Source organism: Pseudomyrmex gracilis, unplaced genomic scaffold (assembly GCF_002006095.1).
Source record: "Pseudomyrmex gracilis isolate BER0280 unplaced genomic scaffold, ASM200609v1 scaffold_453, whole genome shotgun sequence".
NCBI classification, from domain to species: Eukaryota; Metazoa; Arthropoda; class Insecta; order Hymenoptera; family Formicidae; genus Pseudomyrmex; species Pseudomyrmex gracilis.
Genome location: NW_018021037.1, coordinates 43894 through 55908, shown reverse-complemented (window position 1 = coordinate 55908; position 12015 = coordinate 43894). Strand labels below are relative to the sequence as shown.

The following is a 12015-nucleotide window of genomic DNA, read 5'->3' as shown; positions in this document are numbered from 1 at the left end:
CGTATTATAAGTTTCAGCTTTCGCATAGAACAAGCTTTGCAGAAAAGTTCAAAGGAAGACGGTGTGTTTTTTGTCAAAAGAAACTCGATCTGCGGGATAATCACTGCGGTCGATATACACAGGAAAGCATTTATGTTTGTAATTTTTATTATTTTTTATGAATTGTTTTGTGAATATCTTATTCAAATTGAGTACCAAATTTATGATGAAAGTATTGAAACATTATTTGTATTTATCGTTTCTGAAGGTTTGTCGAAATGTCGGCGTCTAACTTTAATTTAGCATATATGGTGTTGTTGCCGTTAGGAGTGATGTCGATGAGTGTCAATCTCTATCGTGTGAGTAATTATTGATTGAATGACATTAATTCGACGAGCAATGGATTTTTTGGTCACATTATATCGAAACGCAGTGTTTAAACGTTGACTTTGTTTATTTTTGTGCAAAAATATATTGATCGTTTATGTATGGCAGTTTTCTGTTCTTCTAAAATCCGACAAATATTACGACTTGATCATCAGTCTTGTTTTCGTCCTCGGACACGTATGGTACATGATTTTTGTTAACTATATAGGACAGTATATAATCGACCAAGGCAATGAAATGTATCATAGAATGTAAGTTGTGTACACGTTGCGGATCAAAATAAATTTCTTAGGCAGCGAAATGTTCTCATATACGCTTATCTTGTAGGTACAACACAAAATGGTACACTGCGTCATTGAAAGCGCAAAAACTGTTACGGATTGTAATGCAAAGAACAACGCGACACTGCATGTTTTCCATTGGTGGTTTATTCGCTCCATCGTTGGAAGGATTTGCCAATGTATCTTAAAGTTTCTAAACAAAATCATATTGTCATTCGTTTATTTAGATCGAGGGTTTCTAAAACAAGGGTTTGTTTTTTGTTTTAGCTCATAAACATATCGGTTTCGTACTTTATGATGCTTCTTTCCATCCAGGATCGTTGATTGTTTTTTTCAATGAAACAAAATATCATTGTTTGAAAAGACATTCTAAGGACACATGTCACACAGATGTACAACAAAATTGTGTAATTCTCGAAATAATGATGGTAGAAAACCAAATATTGTAGTAAAAACCAAATATCGTAGTACAAAAGCATCGAACGAATAAACAAACTTGTTCATTAACTTACATTTTTTCTATCATTATTTCTATATACATAAAATCTTAAACACCTTAGAAATTCACTATTATGTTACCGATATTGTAGTTTTTATTTATTTTGTTGATCTTTTGACGTGCCGCGTGCTTTTCTTTTGCTTTTTTTTTATGTATCACTATATCAGCAGTGCTTTGCTACACAAGTTGCGTAGTACTGCAACGCTTCGCGTCTCGAATAGAAATAAGGGGCAAAATTCCCGCGAAAGCGATCGCGCTTGCGTCGATCGAACGCGAGAGTTGAGTCACAAATGTGACGATACAGTGAGAAAAAGATAATTAGCTGCACACTTTGTGCAGGTGGGTAATAGCGTTTTTCTTCGCACTTTGGTGGTGGAAACTGGTATGAGCCATAATTCGTTATTTTCCCGTAATTTTCGCGCATTATCGCCGCGTTATTTCGAACTCGCGGAAATGCGGAATTATAATATAATACGATAAAATAAAAAAAAAAAAAAAAAAAAACGACAACATGCTGCCGAGCCTAAGTGTCACCTCGTGTAAGAAAATTCGTCACAATCGTGTTGCGATCCTTGAACAGAGATGGCTAGAATCCATGGCGAGTAGTTATTACTTGCTTAATCGCGTTCTGCTTTTGTGTGTCGGCTTGTGGCCGTATCAAGGTTTCAGTTCCAAGCTTATTATAATATCATTTGTGACTGTGGTTCTAATCTCTAGCGTAGTGTTTCAGGTACGACAGTCCGTTTCTTCGTTTAATTTGGTTTTTTGTTTTTTTTTTTTTTTAATTTGTTCTTTGTTAAGTTTTTTTTACTATTTATAATATCGAATATAATTGAAATATGGATTTAATAAGAATGTAAATTAATAAAGCAATCGGTTTTTAATGCTCGGTACATTATTTGACTTTGTAGTAAATTGCACTCGCTTTACTGAATCGGAGATATATTCAGTTAGAAAATTTTGATTTATATTTTCAAGACTCTTTTCGCAAAGCGAAAATCTAGTCTAGTTTGAAAACCCGTCGATAACGTAAGACATAAGAATGGCTGGAGGAAAGTATCACTTTCAGCTTACGACCTTCATCACAACCGAATTCAACGTGGATCTCCTTCTGCACGTTCTCTCGTACACCGTCCCGTGGCTGTCGTATCTTTTAAAGTATAACATGCATTGCTTAAACATACATAAGGTGAGTGCATTTGAGAGTCTCTCGCGGGTACTTGTGCGAAACGTGTCGATGAACGGCGATCGTTATTGTTGGGCGCAGATGCGAGACGTCATGGAACGCCTGCGAAGCGACTGGGACGAGTTGAATAACGCGCAGGAAATCGAGATAATAAAAAAATACTCGGCCCTCGGGAAAGTCATCGCTATATTTACCACTTGTAAGCACTTTGAAAAATTTGCGTTTCACGCTCAGTAACGGATGTTTGGTTTTTGTTTTTTTTTTCTCCCCGCTATAGTGTTCCTTTATATTTCCGCGTGTGGCTTCATCTTCATACAAGTTCTGTCGAATTACTTTCTCGACTGGACGTCGTCGGCGAACGAATCCCGTCCGTGGCAGCTTCCGGTCGTGGTCGAGTACTTTGTGGATCAGCAGAAGTATTACGTTCCGATTTTGTCGCACATCTTTTTCGTGACTCTCGTCGCAGTTACTGTGGTGGCTGGCACCGAGACGCTTAATATGACTCTCGCGCATCATGTGTGCGCACTGTTCGAAATAGCCAAGTAAAAAGCTGAGAAAAATAAAATATTATTAACAAAATTTTGTTTCTTGAATACTTGTTGCAGCTGTGTTTAATCTCGGTTTTAAAAATCTCGGCATCATAATGCATCTGCAGCAAGTATTCAAGGACAATTGAAATTTCCAAGAATTTTGCAGTCACGTTATCAGTTTCAGTTGTCGCATTGAACAAGCTTTGCAGCAGAGATCGAACAGCCAACACGTTGCGTTTTCCGTTAAAAGAAATTCGATCTGCGGTATAATCGGCGCGGTCAACGTATACAGAAAGGCAACAGAGTTCGTAATCGCTATTTTACGTTTTCGTCGTCGTTTCATTTAAATTTTATACTTTTATACTAAAAATCTTTAATGTCGCTAATTACAACAGGCAAAAAAAATAATAAAGGTGTTGTTAAATGGCTGTTAGAGCAAACACGGATGACGGTGTGTATAAAATTGAATCAGTTTATTAAGCAGTGTAAAGCTTTCGACCTTTGTATTAGGTCTTTCTCAATACATTTAAGATAATATAGTAATGGTTATCGCAACGTATCGTCTTGAGTGTTCAATATCATGGGAACATGACATGACCATCACTTTACAATGTAATGAAGCGACTGAAGACACCGAACAAATGTGAAATAAATCAATTTTATACACATCGTCATCCGTGTTTGCTCTAACAGCCATTTAACAACACCTTTATTATTCATAAATCTTGGAGCTAATTACACACATCATTATTTAAAAAAAAATAATTTCCTTTATATTTGTTTACTTATACGTACCGTTCAATTCTCAAGGTTTATCGATATATCGGAGGCGGCTTTCAGATGGTCGTACAACGTGCTGTTGCCGTTAGCGGTGACGTCGCTGAGCATCAATCTCTATCGTGTGAGTAATTATCGACTCAACAACAACGTTAATGAAATTGAACGACTGACTTCTCTCACACGTTGTCGCAGTTATCTTATCTGATTATGATGGAAGATTATTACGAGATGATCATCAGTTTCATCTTCGTTCTCAGTCACTTCTGGTACATGGGTTTTTGCAACTACGCGGCGCAGGAAATAAGCGATCATAGCGGCGAAATCTTTTACAGAACGTAAGTCGCGAGAACAAATGTTTTTTAGGCGCGGCGGAAAATGTGTTTTTTTTTTTTTTTTTTTACGCACGCGAATCTTGCAGATACAACGCGCAGTGGTACACGGCTTCGCTGAGAGCGCAGAAATTGTTGTTGTTCGTGATGCAGAGAGGAATGAAATACAATGTCACCGTCATTTGTGGTTTGTTCGTCGGATCGTTAGAAGGATTCGCCACGGTATTTTCATGCTTAATACACACGTGACTGTGCGTTTTGCGAATGTGTTTCTTTTTTTATTTGAGTTCAGATTTTCTAAAACAAAATCTCTGTTTCAGCTCATAAGCACGTCGGTCTCGTACTTCATGATGATTCTTTCTCTGCAGGATCGTTGATCGTTTTTTTTTTTTTGTAAAGATCAACTTTGTTACATTCGAATCTCAAGCACGCGAAACTTCACAAATAACAATTTTCACAACACCCAAGCAATTTTATCGATATAATTGTGCAAATAAATACAACAAAATGTAGAAGCAACCGTTAACCGTGTCTGTTATTTTACATCAATCAAATAAAAATGAAAAAATATGACCTTGTATTATCGGTACGTTATTTCTCGAGTATGTTTTCATCGGTCTTCGATGAGAAAAAGATGCGATCGTTTCACTCGACGATAAAGAAATGAGAGGAGACAAGACCGTCGATGAAAAAAAAACGTACGCGAAAGCGCGTGCGTGGAAGAGTTTAAGACAATTGCGCCCATTATCATCCTCGTCAAACGCCTCCCCCAGCGGGAATATATTATTTGCGCGCAATCTATTCTCTCGCCCTCACTTTTTTCTATTATCTTATGACGCGCAATTGTTGCAAATTTACGAATAATAACGTTCGCTATTTACGTTTCGCAAAAATTATCACGTTCGATGTTTTGGTCGCGGTTTTATCGCGCGAAAATTATTACGCGCGATAAAAGACGCCAAAATAACGGAGAAAGTTAACGTCAGTCGTCGCCGAAACAACGTCTCTTGATTGATCACGCGACAACTTCGTCGGCTATCGGATGGACAAATATTTCAGATTCAATCGATTTCTCTTGACGTGCATCGGTCTATGGCCGTATTACGCACCGCGCACAAAATACATCCAGGCTGTACTTTTGTCCCCTTTTCTCTTGTCCGCTTTCGTTTTTCAGGTTTGCCAATTACGATATTTGCTGAAAAGTTATACAAGCTACACATTGTTAAGCGTTGTTTGTGTCACTTTAAATGTTGATCGTGTTACTCTCAGTGTTTCATTTATTGCATATCGATAATTATTAATTACGCATTAAAATGAATTAACGAGCTGTGAGAATTAGAGACTTTTTGTATATTTAAGTATCGCGTGAACACTCGTGTAAATTTTTTTCATCAATCAACATGTCCGTGAGATAAATGCTCTTCTAGCTGGCTTCGTTTTTCACGAAGGAAAACAGCGTGGATCATTTTCTAGACGTTATCTCGTACGCCGGTCCCACCATGTTCTATCTACTCAGATATTTATCCTTGTTTATTAATACCGATAAAGTAAGTTCACAGAATTGATAAAATACGAGTCTCGCGAATTTGATTTATTTTAACGTAATCTGCCGTGTTTCAGTTTAAAAATTGTTTCGAACAAGTGCGAATGAATTTGGATTCCTTGAAGGATGACGAGGAGTTTCAGATCTTTCACCGACACGCCGTAATCGGAAAATTCGGCACGATCTTTTCGATGAGTGAGTAGAAAAGTAAAGATCGCAAAAAAAGAAGAAGAGAAGAAATTACGCGAAATATTAAAATCGAATTCCGAAACACGCGCGATTCTTTTTCAGTATTTGTGTACACGTCGTTGGCGATATTCACGCTGACGTTTTTCTCCCCGCACATTCTTGATATTGTGATTCCGTTGAACGAATCGCGCGAGCGGTGGCACTTTCCAGATTCGTTGGAATATTTCATCGATCAGGAGAAGCATCTCTATTTGCTGGCGGGGTATCTGTTTCTGGTAGCCTTGGTTGGCATGAACACAGCCCTGGCCACGGAAACGGCTTCAATGGCATACGTGCAACACATCTGCGCGATGTTCTCCATCACTAGGTGATTATCCGGATTACGTTGTCGACGTAACGAGATTAAAGAAAACATTTCGCGTTTTAATTTCCGCGCAACGTGTTTTCTTTCAGCTATCGGATTGAACGTATTGTGAACAGAAACCAGATGAGATTGAAGGATTCTTTGAGGAAGTTCGAGAATTACGCGGACATCGCGGAGATCGTCGATAGTCACCAAAGAGCCATTAAGTCGGTATCGAAACTCTTGAAGAAGAGTCAATTTTTATAAAGATTAATTTATTTGCGATACACAACAATATATTGTTTCGCTAACTCAAAATTGCTTGAGATTTTTCGCGAAACAGCAATTTTTTTTTTTTTTATTCGGTTTCTTCTCGAATTTTTGTACGACGTAACAATCTCGTGTTTTACTTTGATTTGATCGTTTTTTTTTCTTTTTTTTTTTATTCAAGGTGTGTTCACATGTGTAACTCCATTCTCGGGATCTGCTTTCTGCTTATAATCATCGTAGGCGTGATATCGCTGAGCGTCAATCTATTTCGAGTGAGTACCTTTGTTACCGATCTCGTCGCGCGCAGTTAGACAGTATTTTTTTTTTACAAGTTGCCGATTTCGTACAGTTTTGCAACAACATTATGACCTCGTCGGACAACCTCACCGTCGCGAGCATGTTATTTCTGTACATTCTCTCCCACTTCGTCTTCATGTTTCTCGGCAACTACTTCGGCCAGGAGGTAATAAATTACAGCGACGACGTGTTTAAGAAAATGTGAGACTTTGATTCAAATATCCGTATCCGAGAATTTTTTTTTACAATCAATCGAAACGGATTAATCGACGCGCGAATCGATCGTAGATGGAGCACTCGATGGTACGCGACTCCGTTGCAAATGCAGAAGTGCCTTCTGGTGATAATGCACCGAAGTATGAAGAGTTCCACATTGGTGATCGGCTGTATGTTCATACTGTCTTTGGAGGGTTTGGCCACGGTAATAAAAAACAAAAAAAAACAAAAAACAATCCTAGAGCTAATTCTAAAAGTCCGCATTTTCATTGAGAGAAGATAATATTCTTTGCAGCTCATCAGCACGTCGTTGTCATACTTTATGATGATTTATTCTGTGCGTCAAACCTAAACGGAACCGCGAGTCAGCGATCGGCAACCGATCGACTCGGATCGTCCGCGGATAATATTTCCTCGAAGAAGAAATCGTGATAAAAGTTGTCGTTTCTTGTATTTTTAGAATGTGTTCTACTAACTGTATCCTTTTGTTCGAGTGTGACTTTAATTAAAGCGCTGATACTTCTCTAATTAAGTGAGTCAATAATAATTTTGTCTTAAATGTTGAATATACATATGTGTAACATATATGTATTCGATTTATTTTGTTTGTGATTCTTGCACGATGAAATTTACATCGGTCTCGTATTTTAAACGAGATACAACTTAAACACGAGACACGTTGCAAAATCGCACATCAAGTTTGCAGAGATTTGAACGCGCGATCGGCCATTCGCATCGCCGGGATCTCTCGGGGAGAGAGAGAGAGAGAGAGAGAGAGCGAACGAGCTTCATTGTAAATCGTGATCCTGGCGCTGACAACATCACAGATACTCGGCCAGGCTCCTTCGACATCGGAACTGCCACGCGGGTCTTATCTAAACTGCGAGCGTAATGTCTCTATTCCACGGGCAGCTTCTAGCGCCAATGCCTCGTGCCGCGGGCACGAAGAACGCATGCAACTCTCGTCGCACAAATCTCCGGCCTTCCCGTGTGTTCCGGGGGGGGGGTCAGAAATTAACGCGTTCCGAGCCGTATTTCACAACTGTCGGCTGCTTCGTCTTAATTGCGTGTTCGATTCGCACAATTCTGATCGCGCTCCGAGCGAATCGAGCGCGATTCTTCCGAGTTCTTGTATTCGGATCCAACAATTTAGAGAAAAAAAGTAACATTATACGAAAATAATTGCACATTAAACAAGTTAATGAATATTCATAAAATTAATTAATGTTTCTGAGCTCATTTTGTGTCCAAAACACATTTGCGCGTAATTGTTTTATCCAAAATTTGAATAAAAAGAATTTTTTTAATCGGAGGAAGTTACAAAATTTTAACAGATATAATTTAAACAATATACAACGCGGTATTCACTTTTTTTTTAACGACCCGTGAACCTCAAGGATGCCGTCACGGATCGTTACGATCAAGATGGCGAATAACGAGCGACTTTCTTTTTCTCGCGCGCTCCTTCCCGTTCGAGAGATCTACGATCTCCTAGCGAATTCTCCTCGAGCAGTTCTCGTTAAATACGCTCTCTTCCACCTCGAAAACCTCCTTTGTCTTACCCTCTTACGTAACAAATGTGCGGTAGGACTGTAAAGGATAGACTGTCGGACGTGGAACATGCGTAATGCGTCAGGATTCCCTCAGCTTCGACAGGGACATCGAACAAATTATATTCCAAGTCGCGAAATTTCGTCCCATCTAAGTTGCAAACAAGTTTCAGGATCGTCTAACACTTTTTTTTATTGAAGCGACAAATTGAATTCTTAATTTCGCCTTGCACATTTTTCCGCACACTTTTCTGTTTCTTAATGTTTCTCTAGAAAAGAAATCTGAGTTGCCACTTCGACAGAGTCACCGTTGTCGTAGCCCCTCCTCTGCAATTCGCCGCTTTTTTATCGCCTCGGACGGTTTTGTCGCAAAGATAAGCGAATTTTCTTCCGTGAAAATTCTTCTGTTATCTCGTCGGTTGTGTTCCGGAGGAGGGAGCTATCGCGCGGCCAAAATGGAGCGTGTATAAAGGCGTGTCGAAACTTGTTACTCGCGCTAGCACTTCCGTGACTATCTGCTCGGGCCTGTACAGGCTTGTACGAGTCGCCCTTACAAGTGGCACAAGAGCACGCGAGCGCTCCTTCGCAATCGAGCTTATAACATGTCTCCGTCTAATATAGCCGCGCGCAATCACAGCCGGATCGTTACACATTCGTGTGTTTTGCCTTACTTCCTTCCTCCCGGGACAACTTTTCCCTGAAAAAGAAATTCGCCGAAACGGTCAGTCGTTAAACGTCCGTTCTCGAAATAGACGTTCTGACAACAAATCGATTTTGTTATCAATATTTCGTTCGAGATATAGAGACGGCGTGGTAAAGATTCGAGTAACCGGTTTTCCGTCCGTGGGCGGACGTCATCGCGCGTTAATCGATGAGCGGAAAAAGTCGAACCCGCGGCGATCAAGAAACGTGCGAAAAAACGCGAGCGAATAAAAGCGAGACGAAGATGATAAACGAGCGAGAATTATTATCGCGCTTTGAAAATGTCCGCGTCTCCTTCTCTTCCTCCTTCTCCTTGTTCTTTGCTCTCTGTCCGTCGTGTCGTCGCGTTACTCACCCCGCGATGTAATTTCATCCCCCCCGGAAGTCGCGCGCAACTTCTCGACGCGGTCGCAAGGCCAAACGCTGACCCGTGCTTAAGGTCGTGTTACATTTACGAGAGTCTTACATTACCGAACTTATGTGTGCTCGTTTCGGTGCGAGCACGTAACGGACAGAGAGCGGAATTGCGCGCCAGCTCGGCTCTGCCGTCGACTTTATTTTCGCCTCCTTCTAATTGCACACCCGATATTGTTCTCTTATTGTTTCCGGAAAATTGCGCGCGAGCGAGTCACGATTTGTTTTAAGTTTGTTAGAAAAAAAAAATTAGTAAGAATTTTTTCTGACACGACCGGTACCGTACGAAGCATCAATTAAATGCGTTTACCTCCGTGTATGTATATATTTTATAAATAAACGGAGACGCTTTTTCGGGTCTTTTTTTTTTGTGACAAATTGAACATCGTCGTCTAAGATCTACCGACATGTGGCGAAAGAAATTTTGTTTTAAATATGATTTTAAACCAAAAACTAAAATAACACTTATTTAGAATTTTATTCAGTATAATTTCGAGAATTAAAATAATTTATTTACTTGTTTTCTTTTTCTCAAAATGCGCAAATTTGTGGAATTAAACCTTACAAGATAGAACGCAGGAATATACTAATAACTTCATCGGGGGAATGATAGCGGCTTTGCGCAATCCTTTGTGCAATAATGGAGAAGCATTGAACGGGCTTCTACCCGGACAAGTTGATACTGGTGTGTTAGGAAATCACCGTGAGTGCGTGTGTGTGTGTGTGCACTACGATCTCGTGTGGCGCGCCGAGCTGACGTTGTCTTCCCGGTGTGCGGGAAGATGAACGAGCGGCGATTTACGAGGCCGTGATTACATTTCGCGGCGGAATGTGTGCACGCTGCCCGCAGCCCATTGGCCATTGTACGCAAAGAGATACGCAGAGAGCGATATCTCCCGTGCACCGCACCAGGGACTGACAACGTGTCTGCGAGGCGGTGGGAGTGAGATCAAGGCGGCGGAGGCGGGCGAGGATGGGCGACGTGCTCGCTCGCTCGGCTGAGCTAGTGGAAAATAGCGTGACGCCCTAGCAAACGCCCGGCGTCTCCTTGTCCGGCTTTATTTCAACCGACGACTCCACCTCCGGAATCGAGCGAGATGGGGATCGGAGATCGGAAAGCCGTGAAATAACAGCGCCGCTTTTTTTTTTTTCCGACCGGCAATTTCCTTCGCTTCCACGGTTATCGCGCGCATGAAATAGAATATTTCGTCAAGATCGCATCGAGCACGACGTTATTAGGCCGAAGATCGAATCATCGTTCTAATGAGAGTTTTCTTAAATTCAATCGAATTTTTTCTATCGAAAACTATCGGACCGACTTTCGTCGAATGTAAAATCTTCGGGAGAAAATTTTAATTTTGTGCGCGTTTCAGAGAAAGACATTTTCTTTTTTTTTTTTTTTTAAGATGCACCGAATATATTGATACGATGATCGTTTCTCTTATAAAAATGACGATGTTAATTACTGGCTGACGCTAATTGGCCGATACTATATAAAATTGTTCGACACGCTCCACAGTTTTTTGAGATCCACAGTTGAAATCGAAGCGCTAAACAAACACGTGTGTATATATAATCAAAGATTCGCGTGTAAGAAACACAAACAGTTCCGTCGGATTCGTGCGCGCTCACACGATGGAAGAGACGCGCGATTTGGATTGCAGATCGCGTGCTAATGCACGACTGCGAATATCAATGCGGCCCGCGTGATGAAATAACACACAACGTTTTCATTAAAACTCCCCGCGCATTTGCGACTGCGCTGTAAGTGGAGCGTAGAGATTCCGCAAGAGAAACGGAGCGAAGAAGCGGAAAAAGCGGGAAGAGGCGCGAAGGGCGTAAGATCCTCGGATAACAGGCGACGTGCTCACGGGGCGACAAGTCGTCCTCTCTCGTGTTGGTCGTTAAATAGAAACGTCAGAGCCATTTCCTTTTCTATTTGCGTTTCATATACGATATCCCCGCTATAAATCTCGCGGCGAGAGGCGTCGCGCTAAATATCGTCTAATTACGCGTTTCAACATTTCATTGAGAGCGGAGATCTGATTACCGTCGTTGGACTCGGGCACACCTGCCTCTTAACGAAGAGCGGCCTTAATAAGAATGTAGCGTCATCAAGTTCTAGGGTAAGCGAGTCAATCAGCCACGCCTGACGGACCGGAAAGGATGGCAAAGCGATGTACAACGTATACACACAGACACAGACACAGACACAGACACACACACACACGTTTGCAGCCGGGAGTAACGTCGTCTCCTTTGAAGCCGATGATCTCATAAGTCGAGGATCAGCTTTTCAATACGTGTATCCACCTGTTTTTTTTTTTTTGAGAGGAAGCATTGAGATATCTGGTGCGGTTATCTACACAGACACATCCCGAGTCGAAATTTTGATGCTACTTTCAAACTTTTGAAGATACTTTGAACCTATTTAACTGACCAATATACTTATTTAAACCTACTTTGACACTTATATTCATTTACTCCTCTTTTGAACCTTTAATTCTATAAATTTTACGT

The 12015-nt window shown here is 40.8% G+C and overlaps 3 protein-coding genes across 3 annotated transcripts in view; all 3 read left to right on the top strand.

Moving 5' to 3' along the window:
* Window positions 1–2188: 2188 nt before the first annotated feature.
* Window positions 2189–4348, top strand: LOC109860709. Its single transcript, XM_020439980.1, has 7 exons — window positions 2189–2335; window positions 2414–2531; window positions 2610–2874; window positions 3673–3763; window positions 3835–3977; window positions 4061–4193; window positions 4292–4348. Exons 1-7 carry the CDS (start codon window positions 2189–2191, stop codon window positions 4346–4348), a joined length of 954 nt encoding a protein of 317 aa, XP_020295569.1.
* Window positions 4349–5406: 1058 nt separating this feature from the next.
* On the top strand, window positions 5407–7181 carry LOC109860708. Its single transcript, XM_020439979.1, has 8 exons — window positions 5407–5518; window positions 5592–5709; window positions 5806–6070; window positions 6157–6273; window positions 6498–6588; window positions 6666–6814; window positions 6902–7034; window positions 7125–7181. The coding sequence occupies exons 1-8, from the start codon at window positions 5471–5473 to the stop codon at window positions 7179–7181; spliced, it is 978 nt and encodes a 325-aa protein (XP_020295568.1). The 5' UTR covers window positions 5407–5470.
* Window positions 7182–10101: 2920 nt separating this feature from the next.
* Window positions 10102–12015, top strand: part of LOC109860716 (mannosyl-oligosaccharide alpha-1,2-mannosidase IA) — a 14672-nt gene continuing 12758 nt past the window's right edge. Inside the window, exon 1 of the mRNA XM_020439990.1 lies at window positions 10102–10170. Coding sequence (XP_020295579.1) covers window positions 10102–10170 — 69 coding nt within the window. The remainder of the gene's footprint in view (window positions 10171–12015) is intronic.

What these genes read in the sequence shown, in the direction of transcription:
- LOC109860709 (XM_020439980.1), top strand. Translation starts at nt 2,189, where the DNA reads ATGGCTGGAGGAAAGTATCACTTTCAGCTTACGACCTTCATCACAACC. An exon ending in GCACTGTTCGAAATAGCCAA is followed by an intron (nt 2,875 to 3,672) that starts GTAAAAAGCTGA and finishes TCAATTCTCAAG; the next exon opens with GTTTATCGATATATCGGAGG. An exon ending in GGCGAAATCTTTTACAGAAC is followed by an intron (nt 3,978 to 4,060) that starts GTAAGTCGCGAG and finishes CGAATCTTGCAG; the next exon opens with ATACAACGCGCAGTGGTACA.
- LOC109860708 (XM_020439979.1), top strand. Translation starts at nt 5,471, where the DNA reads ATGTTCTATCTACTCAGATATTTATCCTTGTTTATTAATACCGATAAA. An exon ending in AGTCACCAAAGAGCCATTAA is followed by an intron (nt 6,274 to 6,497) that starts GTCGGTATCGAA and finishes TTTTTATTCAAG; the next exon opens with GTGTGTTCACATGTGTAACT. An exon ending in CTTTGGAGGGTTTGGCCACG is followed by an intron (nt 7,035 to 7,124) that starts GTAATAAAAAAC and finishes TATTCTTTGCAG; the next exon opens with CTCATCAGCACGTCGTTGTC.